General features: G+C 42.8%; 1 protein-coding gene across 1 annotated transcript; it reads right to left on the bottom strand.

Annotated features, from left to right (window-relative positions):
* Positions 1–200: 200 nt before the first annotated feature.
* Positions 201–1,256, bottom strand: Atoh1 (atonal bHLH transcription factor 1). Its single transcript, XM_004658562.2, has one exon. It carries the CDS (start codon positions 1,254–1,256, stop codon positions 201–203), a length of 1,056 nt encoding a protein of 351 aa, XP_004658619.1.
* Positions 1,257–18,042: the final 16,786 nt, after the last annotated feature.

Raw genomic sequence — 18,042 nt, 5'->3', positions numbered from 1 at the left:
GACAATTTGGACCACGGGGCGCTCGTGATTGCGCGGCATTTACAACCATCTACGTAGCTGCCGTCTGAAGCCAAGCGGTTGCTAAACAACGGCCATCGCAGAACAAAACTCAAAGGGTGCGGGGGACCTGTAGCCGCGGGGCTTCCCGCGCACTGGGAAAGGGCCCTAGTGGGCCTCAGTTTCAGGGTGCTGTCGCCTTTCTAACTGGCCTCATCCGAGTCACTGTAATGGGAGTGCGGGGAAAACTCTCCGTCACTCCTGTGGGACCTGGGCGACGTTTTGCTGCTGTCTTCCTGCACCGGCTGCAGGATGCCTCCGGCCAGCGAAGGAGACAAGTTCTTCTGAGTCACCATGGCTGTCAGGGCGCTGTCCTCGAAAGTTGAGAAGTGCAAGGCGTCCAGCGGCACGGAGTAACCTCCCGCCGAGACCGGGGCGGAGAAGCGAGTCCGGCAGCCCCCAGGCGGGCTGGGACGGGGGCCCGGCCCGGCAGCCTGCTGCGCCCCAGCCGCGGTTCCGGGGCCCGCAGCCCCTTCGAAGGAGGCGGCGGCGCGAAGTTGGTGGTGGTCGCTTTTGCACGAGGCCGTGGGCGCCGGCGGCTGCTCCCCGCCGCTGGGCGTCTGCAAAAGCTCGGACAGGGCGTTGATGTAGATCTGGGCCATCTGCAGGGTCTCATACTTGGACAGCTTCTTGTCGTTGTTGAAGGACGGGATAACGTTGCGCAGCTGGTCGAAGGCGTGGTTCAGCCCGTGCATCCTGCGCCGCTCCCTGGCGTTGGCCGCCAGCCGCCTCTGCTTCTGCACGCCGTTCACCTGTTTGCTGGAAGGCGCTCGCTGGCGGCTGCAGCCCAGCTCGTCCGCCACCATTCCTCCTTTCAGCTTGCACAACTGTTCGCGCACTTTTACGGGCCCAGGGCTCTTGCCCAGGCCTCCACCGCTCCTCCTTACCAACTCGCTAGGGCCGTCCACCTCGTCCGCCGCCGCCGCCGCCTCCGAGGCACCCAGCTCAGGGGAATGCAGCAGATACTGGGTGGCGCGTGCCGCGCAGATGCCCTGCAAAGCGGGAGTCAGCCAGGCGCGTGGGTCGGTGCTGTCCAGGAGGGACAGCTCGGCCGGGTATCCTGCCTGATCTCTCGCCTGCAGGGTAGCAGGTGGCTGTGGCGGCAGTTGCGAGAGGTGATGTTGCTGCTGGGCATGGCGATGGTGGTCCCCCAACTCCTTCCCCTCAACCCACTCTTCCGCATGCAGCAGGCGGGACATGGCACCCCAAAGGCTCGGCTCGGAGGTGCAACTTTGGAGGAGGTGCTGCAACCCAGTTCAATGGAAAAGCAAAGCAAAACAAAACAGGACAATCCCTGTATCTCTTCAGCAAAATCTTATATATATATTTTCCCCTCCTCCTCGACCCTCTCCCTCCCCCTTTCTGTCTCGGAGATCACACACCAACCAGGTCGCGTGCACCCGAGCTTCTCCGGTTGCTGAAGGCGCTGCGCCCCTTTAAAAAGCGGCACGCGCCAGTGTGTCTCCCCCGCTCGCCTCCCAGCCCCCTCCTCGCGCCGGTCGCGTGTCTGCTCAGCCAATGGAGCGCGCGGGCCGGCGCGTGCGGACAGCCAATCAAACACTTTTTACACCCAGAGAAAACTTGCCCCGACTCCCGCGCCCGCGCGGCACTTTTTTCTTTTTTTTAACACCCTCCCTCTTTAGTTCAGGAAACTCCCATGTTGGTTGCGTGGCTGAACTTGGGCTCTTGAGTATGTCCTCGCCCTTGCGACCTTGGGGCGACCCGGCCTCGGCCACGCCGCACGCGCCCGGCGCCTGGGCGGGATCGGACGACCGCAGCAGCCAGGGGCCGGGGATACCTGCCAGCTCGGAGCGCGGCTCCCTCCGAACCGTTGATCGCTCCCTTGTGGGTATGTAATGTACACACCACGTGCGGATGCGCACGAATCCATTTCCATTCATACGTTCTTAGGTACGGTACTGAGAAAAATCAGAACTGAAAATCAGAGTGAAAAGGAAACTATTGGTGTCTTGGAACATCTTTAAACAAATACACACACACACACACACACACACACACACACACACACACACACACACAATTTACGTCCTCGCACCATCTCTTGGTCCAGATCTTAGTTAGCTTTTAATTTTTTTCTCTTTCTTTCTTTCTTTTTTTTTTTTTTTTTTTTTTTTTTTTTTCGAGGTAGGGTCTCTAGCCCGAGCTGACCTAGAATTCACTGATTCACTGTGTAGTTCCAGGGTGGCCTTGGCAAGTAAAACTGCCCTACAGTTAGTGGCACGCCAAAATCGGGTTCTCCTACCTAAGGAGGGCATTCTGCAGAAAGCTCCCCGAGGAAAAGTTAGGGCTGGGCTATCTGGCACGATCTTGCAGTTTCAACACACAGCGCAGCGCTCTGGACTACATGCAGAGGCAGGTGCTCGGAGAGGAGCGATAGGCGCTCTGGACACCGTTATACTACCACATCGCAGCAATGGACCCACTGGCCTAAAGAGCCCCTGGTTTACTACTGCGCGGAGCTTCTTGCGCAAATGCCCAGAAACCACAGCATAACCAACTCCTTCAGCTCTGTTTAGTTAAGGGTGTGTACTCTTGGACCGGATAAACCCAGGAACCCTCTGGTCTCGCTGCATTAGCCTCTCTTTCGTCTTTCGTGGCACAGAGCCAATCAGAAGCTTCCTGGTTCCAGGCACTCTCTGGCTGGCGCCCTGGCGCGCCCCATCTCCAGGCGCTCTCCAGCAAGGCCCAGAGGCAGAGGAGTGGCTATGAATCTCTGCTGGTTGAAGCTTTCCATTTTCCCAAAGGCTGTTGTCCTGGAAGGACTTTTGTCTTTTGGCAAAAATAGTTACAGTAGGTATAGCTCCCTGGAACTTGTCTTTGCTGGTGTCCAGTGACGACTGACAATGTTCTCCTGAGTATTCGCAGGGACTTGACCAAACCTGCCATCTAGAACTCACTGGATAGAAGAACTCCGACGAATGACGTGGGCTGGTGTATATACGTATATGTCTCAAAGATGGAGAAGTCTAGCACAGAGTACAAACGATGCTTAATACTTAATCCCTCAGCTCATCTGTGTGCTGGTGGGCAGGAACTTGCTAGGGTCTTCCTACCCAACCATTTGTGTGTATGTGTGTGTGTTTTGTCTCTACTGAAATAAATGTTAATTAAGGACAGGCTAAACAAAACAAAACAACAACAAAAAACCCCAAAGCCAACCGGAAACCGTCGATGCTCATACGAATAAAGAAATCATTTGTCTTGTCTGTACGTGGTTCTGCAGTGATTTGGAGGCGCGACTGGGCACTCTTAAAATCATCCACTGATGCTGTTGCTGTCTACACCACTATTCCATAAAATGTGCTGCTTCAATCAACACTACTTGCTTACAGCTGTAAGCGTGTTGCAGGCAACTTTTCTCCTGCCCAAACAGGGAACAGTCAACAGACCAAAGTAGGATTACAGCAAAACTGGTGAACCACTGAATTTATTGGGGTTACTTATGGAACAGGGTGGGGATTGCTTACAGGACCATAGATAAAGGCAGCTGTACCACTGGCAAGCCCACCAGAGCATAGGTGACTATTCAAGGAAGCTGCATTTCTGGAGCTCCCTGCGCGGCCTGGGCCTGCAGACCACCTGGAGCACACTGCACACTTGCAAACAGCTCATTCTGACAATTTCATTTCCAAGCAGTTTTCCCTTCAAAGAGCCTTGGGGTGGGGGGCAGGTGTCTTGCAACCTTTTCCCCAGACCTGTTGTCTTCCTGAGTGTCCTGAACTTCTTCCCTCTCCTTTGGAAGGGACATTTCAATTTCTATTTAACATTGGTCAAAGTTTGCCCTTTGTTTATCATTCCTATAACTCTGGGGAGTGGTCATGACCTTTTACAATTCAGCTCTTCTGGACCTCTTGAGTTCCTCCTCCCTTCAGAAGGGATTATTTTAATTTGTAGAAATCTGCTGTACACCAAGGTTCCAAAATAAACACTGATGAGCCATCATTTGTGTATGTGGGGCAGTGTAGGAATCTGGAGGCGTCTGTCACCTCTTTGCATTTTGTTTCTCATAAAGTGACTTCTTCCAACTGTGCCAGCTGAGAGCTACTCCAGGAAGTCCTCTACAGGATGCCATTACCAAATGAGTAGGTGTTCCGATTTCCTTCTGACTTGTGTACCTCACACGCTTCCTTTGTACTTTAAACTCCACCACATAACACAACTGCAAAATATCCACCTTCCTTTGTGTCAGTTTTATGGGCCACAGTCAAATATTTCCAAAATGTTTTTAAACTATTGGACCCAATCTATAAGCTTTACCAGTATACTTTAGTATATAATTCCTTTTGCTTTTTGAGGCAACTCTGTATTTAGGTGAGTAAATTTCAGTACATTAGTAATACAAGGTACTGTATGTTCATTCATGTAATTTGTGATATAGTTCTTGTGCCTTTAAATTGGGGTCTGTTTTTCTTCCCTTTTCTTTCTCTTTTCTTCTCTTCCATTAGGTGATTAAGCTAAGCATCTGACATGAGGAGGGAACATAAGCCCCTGTGTATAGGACCTGAGCCTGGAAAATGTGAGCAGCATGTCTGTAAGGAAGGTTAAGGCACTGGGATGTCAAAGTGTGGAATAGGTTGAATATTCATAGGCTCTGAATGAGGCAGCCATACAGCCTGAGGCCTTCTCTGTGTGTGGGCAACCAGATTAGTTACACACAGAAGGGGTGATGGAAAAGCAAATCATTGAAGACAAAATGAAAATTTCTCACTGAGACCATTACATACATGTAGGTGAAGGAAGGTGTGGTGTTTGATTAAAATTGGAGCTTTTGAGATGAATTTACAGTTTTGAATGCATGTGAATAAAAATCACAGGAATATAGATATGCTGTGCACACCTGTGCATTTTTTTTAATTTAATTTTTTACTAGAGAGAGTGAGAGAAAGGGGGGGGGGGAGAATGGGCATACCAGGGCCTCTAGCCATTGCAAGCAAACTCCAGACACATGCACCACTTTGCACATCTGGCTCTACATGGATTCTAGAGAATTGAACCTGAATCCTTAAGCTTCGCAGGTAAATGCCATACCCACTAAGCCATCTCTCCAGCCCAATACCTGTATGTATTTCTATGTATATTCTTCTTACTCTCAGAGCCTGACATCAGCAATGAGCATATCTAATTCCTAAGATTTTAAGTTTCCAAACAAAAGGCAGGGTTCTTGGGAGAGTGGATTGATTTCAGGGATAGGAGGGTTAGGATAGGAAACACACACATACACACACAATGTGCATTTAAAACACCTTATTGCAATAAGGAAGTGCTTAAAGAATGATGGAGGCTTGTCCAAAGACGGTGCTTGAGCAGCTTCTAACAACATTTTGATAATTTGAGTATCAAAGAATGATTACAGATCTTCTGCCACTGGGAAAAAAGGGATCCACAAATATATATTTATATAAACATAATAAATGAACTCACTGAAAGTTTGATAAATACTACTTGCAAAATACATATTAATTGCAAGTGAAATATCAACTGTATCATGAAGAATTCTGGCATCTCCTTAATTGAGCAATCAAAGCTCACATTGCCAGTAATGAGACAAAATGAATTTATGTGCCATTTGTTAGGAGGTAGAGACAGAGTATCAACTGTGTGATATTATTTTCAAGTAGGAATCCAATGAAGAGAGAACATTAAGCCTCTACAGAGACATTCTAGAAAATAGAGAGCTTATAATCATTAACACTGTCAAGATAATAAAATGAAATAAATCTCAGCAACTGCTCCAGGCTAACAGAGGATGAAGGTCGACATGATCAATCCTAGGTCTGATTCTCAACTGAGCCCCTTTCTAGCAAAGAACATAGCTGGAACACTTAAAAATTCTTTAATGACACCTGTGAATTCCCTCATTTTGGCTGTTATATAAGAGAATGCTCTGCCTTTTAGGGACTAGTCTCCACAGTGTTCAAGGATGATGGGGCCACTTATCCTAATGGTTTTGTAATGTTGTTTGCACTGTATTTGTACCTTTTCTCTAAGCCTGAGATTGTCTCAAAAAAACAAACAAACAAAAAAAAAAAAAACCAAAAACCCAAATAGGTATATTTAGTTTGTCCTTGTAGGATTTGTGTTTTCTAGTTCAAATAATTTTAAGCAGGTCTTTATAGGTCTTGAGGCCTATAATTACAGTTGAAACTTTAAATAATTTTTCCTCTTCCCAGTCACAATAAAATGTGCTTCCAATGTATTTATGAATTCTAGGATATTAATGATTATTCCACTAAATCCAGTATTTCTCAAGAGGAGTAAAAATTGCATATTAATTCAAAATGCATTAACTTTCAGGTTATGTTAAGAATTTCCATGTCATGATGAAGTCTAAACAGGGTCTTGATCAAGTCGCAAACACTGAAAAAGAGGAGCAAAAAAGTATCATTTGTGGGCTGGAGAGAGATCAGTGGTTAAGGTGCTTGTCTGAAGAGCCAACCAAACTGAGTTTGATTTCCCAGTACCCATATAAACCTAGATGCACAAAGTGGCACATGTATCTGGAGTCTGTTTGTAGTGGCTGGAAGACCTGGTGCACCTATTCTCTCCATCTGTCTCTTTTCTATTTCTCCTACTCCTTGCAAATAAATAAAGAAGAAAATAGAAAAAAAATATTATTTGTAACATTGGTTGTATCCTTACTAACAACTAGCATTTATGTTTAAAATTAACTATTTCTCTTATAAGTCCTATATGAACTGTATTTCAAAGTAATCAACTAGCCTTTCTTAATTAAAAAAAAACTTTGCCACAATTATATATATGATGTGTAATCTTCATTGTCAGTGTGATTGGATTTAGGATCCCTAGAAGTGGTGAGGCACACTTCTCTGTGTGTCTGTTATTTAACTAGAAACAGGATAAAATTAGCTTCTTTCAGGCAGTTAGTGAGGGAATGGAGCCCAAAACGGGAACAAGGAGATGCCATTCTGTTCATCTCGGCAAAAATGAAACCTGGGTCTTAGTCTGTCTCTCCAAGATGGCTACCAGTAAGACTCCCAGCAATAACTTCTGGCTGCTTCTTCCGCTCTGCTTCACTGGGTCAGCCCTTGAGGTTGAACCAATCAGATCTCTGCTTACAGACCTAACCTTGATGACAAGGCTCACTCTGTTTGAATGTCTGATCCATATAAAGAAGGTTACCCTTATGTCAGAGTCCCCTCTTCCACTCTCTCACACCCACTCTTCTCTTCCTTTGGTTCCTCCAGATGGGCCTGGACATCCATTTGAGTCCCTCCTTCCAAGCCTGGCTGAGAAAGTAGAAATACTTACTTTGGCTTGGGTATTTTCCTTCTTGCCTTCTGTGTCATGTTTTGGGGATACCTTCTCACTTTGATCATATGTAAGATTTATCTTTGATATCTGAGTCCTTCACTTATTTCTTAATCCTCTCTCATTTGCTTTTTGAAGGACTTCTGTTTTCAGACTTCCACGTGTGTGTTTGTGGAACTGCCCAGCCTTTTCCTAGATGTCAACTTATCCTAAATAAACCTCATGGATTATGATTTCCCCCTAAATAAAGTCAATACTTCATAATTTATCCTTCTCAAATCCATTTCATCAATTATTTATTAAAAGATGCAGACATTTATCCTACCCATAACTGTGGGCTAACTCCAGAATGCAAGGCCTATATACTTCAACAAGGAGGGGCCAAGGGGAAGGGGTATGTAATGGATGAGCCTAATAATGGTACCAAATTGACTGTATTCACTGAGTACAAAACTAATTAATAAAAAAAAAAGATGAAAAGAACCCAAAATTGGGATTCACAGGTTTGGTAGACCCCTTTCCGCCAAGCCTAAAACAATTATGACACTTCCAGAGAGGGTTAGCTAAGGGAGACAGAAGTGACCAATTCCACCATTCTCTGTGCTGGGGAAAAGTGGAAAGCCCGCCTAACACCAGCTTACCATTCTGTGCTTCATACCCACTGTGGGTGTGAACTGAACCCCTCTTCAATGTCTTCTCCATCATGATGGACTAACCTTCTACATCATCAGCAAAAATAATTCTTTCCTCCCTTTAAGTTGTTTCTGTGTGGAGCACTGGAGCATGGAGAAAAGTATCTAACACAACATATAGTAACGGCAGAGGAAATACACATTTAGAAAAATAAACATACACCTCTAATGAAAAATTCTGTTGAGGCAATCATTATAAATGAAGGACATGAAATACACATTAGATTTTGATAGATCTTTACAATGGAAAGACCAGCCTGTTACTCTATGGAGTCACTAATGAATCTTCCCATTAGTTAAGGAAGACTTTGATTTTAAGTGTACCTTGGTTTCAAGTATAAAGTCAACAGAACTTTATGAAGTATTATTTTAAAGAGAAATAAGTAAGTGTGAATTTAATTAAGCCATTGAAGTATCTTGCTTACAAATATGTAGTACATTCTCTATTAACTAATAAGACAAGATTACAAGCTCATATGATGTAACATTTTTGTGATTTTTTTTGCTAAAGTTTGCCTCATTTTCTTGCTGCTATTTTCCACCTGATATTGATGTCCAGCGTCTGTTAATGCCCTGCTTCCCCCTGCCAGCATAAAGCATGTAAGCCAAAATAAAATTTGGTAAAATTTTGGTAGAGTACTTTGGCTCAGCAATGAGAAGGTACTGCAGCAATTCTATAGAACAATGTTGAGTTTTAAGTAGTCTGTGATAAGAAGAGAAAAGAAAGAATGAGAAGGAGCTCTTTGATTAAGACCGTCTTATAAAGTAAGGAATACAATGTGTGGACTTCTTTTTAGATCTTGACTGAAACAAATCAACACTATGTTTTGAAAAAGACCATTGGTAAAGTAGAAATGTAAAATAAGAATTAAGTGATAGGGATGAGCTTTTGATTTTTTTTTTTTTTTTTTTTTTTGAGCTAGGTCCTTATTCTAGCCCAGGATTGCTAGAACTCACTCTGTAGCCCAGACTGACCTTAAATTTATGGTAATTCTCCTTTGTCTCTTATGTAAGTGCCGGGATTAAAGGAGTGGGCAATCACTCCTAGCTCTTTTAATTTTTAGCATGAGAATAATATGGTTATAGAAGAAGCTAGAGACCCATACTCAAGTATGTGTGTGGGAACTAACTTGAGGAGTATGATGTGCCTTAAAATACTTCATGAGTCCAGGCGTAGTGGTTTATGCCCTTAATCCCAGTATTTGGGAGGCAGAGGTAGGAGGATCACTGTGAGTTGTCGGGCACTCTGAGACTATATAGTGAATTCCAGGTCAGCCTCAGCTAGCATGAAAACCTACCTTGAAAAACAAAACAACAACAATCTTCATGAGCAATATTGATAACACACATGACAAAGGAGCAATGAGCAAATGCATGACAAGCTAAAACTGCTGTAAAAGGTGCCTCACTAGACCATTAACAATGTTCAGACATAGACATATTCTCAATAAAAATGTGGGCTGGAGGATGGCTTAGTGGTTAAGGTGTTTGTCTGCAAAGCCAAAGGACCCAGGTTCGATTCCCTTTAGCCAGATGCACAAGGGTGTGCACATGTCTGGAGTTCGTTTGCAGTGGCTGGAGGCCTTGGCATGTGCCCATTCTCTCTCCCTCTTTTTCTGTCAAATAAATAAAAATATTTAAAAATATATAAAAAATGAAAACTGTGCTTAAAGTCTCACAACTTTTCATATTCTGCTCATAAACTATCTAGCCTAGTTCAGCCTTAAAGCCCCAGTGTCCTTATCATAATGTGTGTATCATTCCATGGCACCATAAAACAGCAATTCTCAAATTGTGCTCCAATGACTCTTTTTCCACACGAGAACCACTTGGAATGTTTGTTAGAAAGCTATATTTCTGTCACCCTTCCATTCTATTGAATCAACTTTTTAAATGTTTATTATTATTATCAAGAGGTTTCATAAGGATATTTCATGTGTCGATACCCTCTTTTCCCTCATCCCTGCCCCCATTCCGTTGGGATTGCTCATCAGTGGTATTGCAGGTACTCCACATGGGGTTATAGTTTGTGGGAACAATTATTTTTTTTGGCAGGGGGAATGCCTCTGACCATGATGTCTCAACCTGTGGCTGTTACAATCTTTCTGCCTCCTCTTCCTCAAAATTTCCTGAGCCATGGTAGGTGAGTTTTAAGTCTACTTCAGTGATGAGCTCTTAGGAGCCTCTGTATCTCTGCTTTGGTAGGTGTTGAGTATCCTCATGGTTTGTCCTCTACACCCTAGCGCTGGTTATCAGGTTCAGCACAGAAGCAGCATTCTTGCTTGTCTCCCCATTCCTCTGTGGATTCAGCTGTGGCCTGGCTGAAGTGCTAGGGGTAGTTTATCTTCTTCAGTCTCGGTCTTGTTACCTATGGGACCCAGAAACTGGGAGGAGCCCCAGGGAACAGGGATTTGGCCTACTCACTGGCTGCACTCAACCTCCAGTGGAGGGCAAAGGACCATGGTCTATATTTTAAATAACAATTTTAAAGAATTCTTATGTATGACTGTTTCAAGTTGAATTGTTCTAGAAATTTACCTGTGCTCTATTCATCTATTTTAATTTATGGTTCTAAGTATATGTATTATATCCTGGTTTATTTGGGACAGATTTCCTGGTTGGCTAGGTAGATCTGGCTCAGGGTTTATTACATAACAGTGAGAGTTTCTGCTAGGGCTTGTCATCTAGTGAAGCTAAACTGGTCAGGATGGTCTAGTCAACACTGGTTCACTCATCTATAGTGGAAAGTTAGTAGTGCTGAAAATGAAATGACAATGAAGATGTGTGTCAAGATTCACTGTAGAGTCATGACTGAGCAGTTTCTTTGCTGGGAAGGATAGTAATTTTCAAGTGCTGAAAGAACATGGCCCAGTCTTCATGCTGTTCAAAATAAAGGAATGACTTACTGGCTTTGCACACATTTCAGTTTACTCTGCATTACTATCATCTTGTCTACCATGTTTTAAAATCATATTGCCTATTACAGTAACTTAATCCTATATCTATGGAATTTTCCAAATTTTGTAAGCTCCTGTTGATAAATAAATGGACATTTTTCTACGCCTTATCTTAAGTGACATAGAAGAATTGATTCTTTTCAATTCTTTTCTTTTGAGTTAGGGACAACATATCCTGCTCTTTTATTTTTCCCTGCTTCAGATGACCCCTAATAATCTCCTTAACTGAATCACAGGTGCAGGTATCTTTTTGTATGAAATGCCCCATGTTCACAAGTCTAGGGGTTTGATATGTGACCATCTTTGGGGTCTCCACTATTCAGACTAATATAGTACTTATGCATTACACCCTCACAAACTATTGTCACAGTTTCTTTATAGTGAGGGTCTCTGGTTTCCATTCTCTCCTTACTTTCAAATACTATAATTATATATACCTTAAGTAACACCATCTGGCCTTTACTCGTCCAGCTTTCCCAGTGACAGAATAAATAACCCAGTCCATAGCAACTTCCTGAGGTCTGCTGAGACTCAAAGGAATAATCACTATTTCTCACTAATGCCAAAATTGCTGGGTATAAAAGCTCAGTTCTATCATTCCTTCACTCACAAGACTGAGGAAAGATTGAGAGTTTGAGACCAACCTGGGCTACATAGCAAAATTCTGTCATAAAGAAAACACAACAAAAATAGAGAAAACAATTTCACCAATACCAATGTCCCCTATTTCCACTGACTATTATTATTATTTATTTATGAGAGATAGAAAGAGAAAGATAGAATGGGCTCACCAGGGCCTCATACCATGGCAAAAGAAATATAGATGCATGTGCAATTTTGTGCACCTGGCTTTGTATGGGTACTAGAAAATGCAGCCCTAGATGTCCCTTGGTCCCTGTGACTTAGCAAGCACCTTTAACCACTAAGAAATTTCTTTTTCACCCTTCCAGAACCACTTTATTTTTTCTACATACAAACTGTTAATGAAAATAAGCTTTATCACATCAAGTAATAAATACATACAAAGAAGCAGTCAACTTTAGTCATTTTCTTTCAGATGTTTTGATCAACTTCCAGCAAATGTAGAACTGAAATCTACACTCTTAGAATGAAATTGTTCAGGGTGCTTGTCATATTTGGTAGATTGCTCTTTCTTTGTATTTAGAACTTGTGCACCTTTAAGATTGACTTCTAAGCACTCCATCATGCCGATGATTAAGCAAAGCTCTGTTGAGTAGGATCTGCGGTGTGGCAGGTGAACCAGCTAGGAGGGAAGCCTGCTATCAGTGTGCGCTACGAGTCCTGAGTCAACAAGCTTATGAAAAGGAGCAGACCAGTTCTGGTGATGCAAATGTGCTCAAAAGAAAGTTAAATGCAGACACTGGTGTTAGTGCAGTTTGCTGTAAATTAATGTTACATGCAACTTAAAAGTCAATTCTAAAAAGAAAAAAAAAAAAGCCTGGGTCATTCTAACTACTTAAAATGCAAATCTTAGCTGCAAAATCTGTTCTCAGTCTTTGAGGGTGTAGATATAGAGCTTAGTGAACCATGGTAAAAACAAACAAACAAACAAACAAAACTAAACTGCTACCACTTTGAAAACAAAGAGTTTTGTCTCAACAGGAGAGATGAACTGTAATCTCCCATCTTGTAGAAAGACAGGACTTTCAGATACGAGGCTAGGATCTGGCTTTGCATTCTGTCTCAGCCAAGCATGCCCTAGTCAGCCCACAGCTGTGAACAGTGCTCCTTTGAGCTGCTGCATGGTGCTCTCGTGTCCTGCATATGTGGGTCTGATCTCCTTTCCCAGTTCTTCAACTATGGCTAGCAGCTCAGCATATTTGCTCTGGGGGACCTGGCTGTTTCCTCAGAACCACTCTTTTGATTTAGTTACGGAAGTGTTTTCTGGGATCTCCTAACAAATATGGTTTTTGGAGGCTCTGGTCCTAGTGTGAAAAGGAGTCAAGCCCATCTCCCCTCTAAGAATCTTCACCACCCATTTTCAAACATTTGACATTTCCACTGTGTAAATGTTGGCCAATGGTTCTCTTAAATTCAACAAATCAATCCTAGAATAGTAATAGGACGTCTAGGACAATGGGCTTGAAATTATTAGTTTCCATATAGTACTAAATTTCTCTATATTTTTTCATTTTTAAAAATATTTTTATTTATGTACTTACAAGGCAAGAGAGAGGAAGAAGAGAGAGAAGGAGAGAAAGTGAGAGGGAAAATTGGTGTGCCAGGGCCTCTTCCCTACAAACCAGTTTCAGACACATGCACCACTTTGTGCATCTGGCTGTATGTCAGTACTGGAAGTTGAACTTGGGCTATATAGTCTTTGCAAGCAAGTGCCTTTAACTGCTGAGCCAACTCTGGAGTCCTGTTTTCTATTTTTAACTGGCACCTTAACTAGTTAACTTTCTCAAGGTATCTTGTAAGACAGAAACTTTAAGTTTTGGATTCCTGGGGATGTCCTTTGGTACTGTGAAATTTATGGTGAAAAGTTCTTTTGCTCCTAAAATAAGAACAATACTTCCCAAGGTGGACTATGCTTAGTTTGGGGTAGGTGGATGAACCCTAATGAGGGCCACTACTATTGGTGAAACATATAACTCACAGGAGGTTTCTATGTGGAGTTTGGCCAAGGGAGTTGTCTATGATGGAGTGAGTCACTCAGAAGCTAGATGGGTCAGCAGAACATACAGTCCAAGCACATCAATGAATATGTCTTCATTTCTGTCTTCAGGCTCCCATTTCTCTGTCAGGAACTTGAGTTCAGCATGATAAATTTGGCATGCCCTGTGGTAACACTTCTCTGCAGTTCCTCTAGTACTATCTTCTTTCCAGCCTGCACTTCCTGCTAGCCAGCATAAGTGCAAGTGTCATAGAGGCTTTCTTAATTCTACCTCGTGTCCCATGTTGGTGATTGGCTACCTTGAGCCACAGTATATATTTTTTTAAGAAAATGGTACTTTGAAAATATTCACCATGGACGAATTTCTTTGTAACAGTGATCCCAAAGCATGTCAAGGAAAATCAAACCCTATTACCACTAACAGTGCATCTCAGTAACTATCTGGCAAATGGGTGCTCAGTAGCAAAAGCCCATCTTTGGATCACTTTTAGTAAAACATCTAAGTCTGGATGACCACTTCAAGAATAAAGTAGTCCATCTATGGATACCTCTAGCATATATCATCTATCTCTGGGTCACTATTAGTATAAACTAGTCCATCTCTGGATCAGTTATAGCATAAAGTAGTCCATATCTGGACCATTTGTAGCATGAACTCTTCCATCTCTGGATCACTTCTAGTATAAACAAGTCCATCACTGGACCACTTTTAGCAGAAACTAGTCCAACTCTGAGCCATTTCTAGCATAAACTCATCCATTTCTGAATCTCTTCTGGCATGAACTAGTCCATCTCTGGACCACTTCTAGAATAAACTAGTTCATCTCTGGATCACTTCTTTTTTATTTTATTTATTTTTCTTGTTTTTTTTTTCTTCCATTTTATTGACAGCTTCCATACTTATAAACAATAAGCCATGATAATTCCCTCTCCTCCATTTTCTCCTTCACAAACACTCCATCATATCCCCTTGCTCTCTCCATTAGTCTCTCTTTTGTTTTGATGTCATCATCTTTTCCTCCTATTATGAGGGTCTTGTGAAGATAATGCTAGGCTTTGAGGTCATGGATATCATGGCCAATTTCTGTCTGGTCTATTGCATTGTAAGTAGTCCTACTCTTCCTTCAGCTCTTGCATTCTTTCCACTACCTCTTCCACAATAGACTCTGAGCCTTGGAAGGTGTGATAGGGATGTTTCAGTGCTGAACATCCCTCTGTCATGTCTTCTTAGCACTATGGTGCCTTTTGGGTCATCTCAGAGGTCACCGCCATCTAAAACGAGAAGCTTCTCTAACCAAAAGTGAGAGCAGCATTAATATATGGGTATGAACATTAACTAAAGTGCTTACAGGGCAGTTTGGAGGGCATAATATATGCACTTAGTCAGACCAGAGCAGGCATTACATTCTTTTTTTAAAATTAATTAATTAATTTATTTGAGAGTGACAGAAGGAGGCAGAGGGAGAGAGAGAGAGAGAGACAGAGACAGGGAGAGAGAGAGAATGGGTGCGCCAGAGCTTCCAGCCTCTGTAAACAAACTCCAGATGTGTGCGCCCCCTTGTGCATATGGCTAACGTGGGTCCTGGGGAATTGAGCCTCGAACCGGGGTCCTTAGGCTTCTCAGGCAAGCACTTAAACGCTAAGCCATCTCTCCAGCCCAGGCATTACATTCTTAATGCTCATGACATCCCCACTATAGGCTTTTGGTTAGGTTTTCACTACCAGGTATGTATTCCCTCCCATAGAGTGGGTCTCCAATTACAGAACAGTTGGTTTCCCCCATAACAGACATGTCACTATTGCACCCGTTGGCTCATTTGGCCTGGGTGGCCAAATTTGAGGCTTGCAGTGTCCACTGTTTCACCAATGATGCCTTCTGTCTCCTATAGAGCTCCATGCAGTGCAGCATTTTCTGGCTTTCTGTCAGCTGGGTCTACTTGGAGAACGGTTTCAGCTCAGTCCGGGTTTGATTTTGTGGTGACCTTGCAGCCCAGGCATCTGGAGTCTTTAGGAAGAGGGTCCTATTATCTATTCCTTGTGAGAAGCCAAGAGCCTTGGCAATCACCTGTAATGTTTTGGGGGCATCAGGCCAACAACTTACTGGAAAGTATCCCATACCTGGCACTGAAATTTTTCTAGTAACAGTCTATGGTTTCTGGATGTGCCATTACCCAAAAAAGTAGGTTATCGTGTGGCTTATTCACAATATCCTGAATTTTGATTACCCCTACCCCCACACCTTTTACTTGAATCATGTCTTGCATAAACTAGTCAGTGTCTGAACCACTTCTAGCATGAACTAGTCCATCTCTGGACCGCTTCTAGCATATACTCATCCATTTCTGGATTGCTTCTAGAATAAACTAGTCCATCTCTTGATCACTTATAGCATAAACTAGTCCTCTCTGGACCAATTCTAGCGTAACCTCATCCATCTCTGGATTACTACTAGAAATTAATCCTTATCTGTATTGCTTCTAGCACAAACTAGTACATCTCTGAATCACTTCTAGCATGAGCTAATCCATCTCTGTATGACCACTTCCAGTATAAACTATTTTCGTTTGAGTTCTCTCAAAAGAAGAGCCTTTGCCAAGGAATGAGTTGTTCTTACATTATTTTTATACTGTATGTAAATGTTTTTATTTAAATATTTTATGTTATGGTATTTATGCTATATATCACAATTAGTGTTCAAATTTTTCCTAACGCTGAAAAATTCCACATGGAATAAAAAGTTAATATAAAAACATGAATTGGGATATGTAAATATAAAATCTAACCATGTTGAAAGGTAAAGTAAGTAAGGCTTGAACTTATATCAGATTAACTCCTCCTATGCATAAATCACAGGACAAGTCCATAATTCAATAATGAAGTAAAAGAGTAATTTGTGATATTACAAAGACCTTTAAAAATATTTTATTTATTCAAGAGAAAAATAAATAAAGAAATAGACAGATAGAGAGGTAGAGTGGGTGCACCAGCGCCTTCAGCTGTTGCACATGAGCTCCAGAGGCTACCTTGTGCATCTGGTTTAAGTGGGTCCTAGGAAATTGTACCTCTAATCTTTAGCTTTGCAGCCAAGCACCTTAACCACTAAGCCATTTATCCAGCCCACTAATACCTTTTGTTTGTTTGTTTGTTTTTCAAGATAGGATATCACTCTACAAGACCAGGCTAACCTGAAATTCACTATATAGTTTCAGGGTGGCCTCAAACTCACAGAAATTTTCCTATCTCTGCCTCCCAAGTGCTGGGATTAAAGTGTGTGCCATGACACCAGGTCCTAATACCATTTTTGAGTCAGGTCTTATTCTGTAGCCCAGAGTGCTCTGTAACTAACCATTTAATACAATTTCCAAAGAATGAAAACATTCCATAATTGAGCACGATCTTTTTTGGGGGGGCTTATTGTGATACTTTAATAGATGTGTACATTATATTTCCTGAACAAAATCCATAAAAGCTAAAAGTGAGTTAAAAAGGGCCTGAGGAAATGGTTCAGAAGGTAAGAGCACTTTGCCTTCAAACCATCTGAGTTGGTTACCCAAAACCCTTACAATAAGCTGGGTGTGGCCATACACAGCTGTAACTTCAGTTCTGTGGGGTGGAGGGTGTGGAGACTGGTGCATCCCAGGGATCACTAGGTCACCAGTCTGACCACAAGTTTAAGTTCCAAGTTCAATATGGAAACCTAATTTTTTGGACAATGGAACATCCAGAAGCCATAGCTTGTTACTAGAAAATTTTCAGTGACAGGGATGGGATACCTTCCAGTGAGTTGCTGGCCAGGGATGTCCCTGATGCTCCCAAAACATTACAGGCCATTACCAAGGCTCTTGGTTTCCCACCAGGAATAGATGGTAAGACCCTATTGCTGAAGACTCCACATATTTGGGCTGCAAGGTCACTGAAAAATCCTACTGGAGCTGAGCTGAAAACCTCCTTCCTGCAGAACAGCTGACAGAAAGCTGGAAAAAGCTATGTTGCATGCAGTTCAATAGTAGAGAAAGAAATCACTAATGGAGATAGTCAACAGTGGATGCTGCAAGCCTTAAATTTAGCCCGCCAGGCCAAAGTAGTCAATGAGTGCAATAGTGGCATGCCTGTTGTACTGGAAACCAACCACTCTCTAATTGGACTAGAGGCCTGCTCCATGGGAGGGAATACATGCCTGATACAGCAAACCTACTACAAGGATAGTCATGAACCCTCAGGGTGTAATGGCTCCTGGTGTCTGGCTAAATGTATATACTATGCTCACCAAACCTATATGCTATGCTCACCAAACCTCCTGGTAAGCACTTCTCTTAATGTTCATACCCATATGTTAATGATACTCTCAGTTTTGGTTAGAGAAGCTTCTCTTTTCAGATGGTGGTGACCTTGGGATGACTCAGAAGGC

Source organism: Jaculus jaculus, chromosome 2 (genome assembly GCF_020740685.1).
Source record: "Jaculus jaculus isolate mJacJac1 chromosome 2, mJacJac1.mat.Y.cur, whole genome shotgun sequence".
NCBI classification, from domain to species: domain Eukaryota; kingdom Metazoa; phylum Chordata; class Mammalia; order Rodentia; family Dipodidae; genus Jaculus; species Jaculus jaculus.
Note: the sequence above shows the minus strand (reverse complement) of the source record. Positions and strands in the feature narration are given on the sequence as shown.

Excerpts from the sequence above, each read along its gene's own strand:
- Atoh1 (XM_004658562.2), bottom strand. The coding sequence starts at position 1,256 with ATGTCCCGCCTGCTGCATGCGGAAGAGTGGGTTGAGGGGAAGGAGTTG.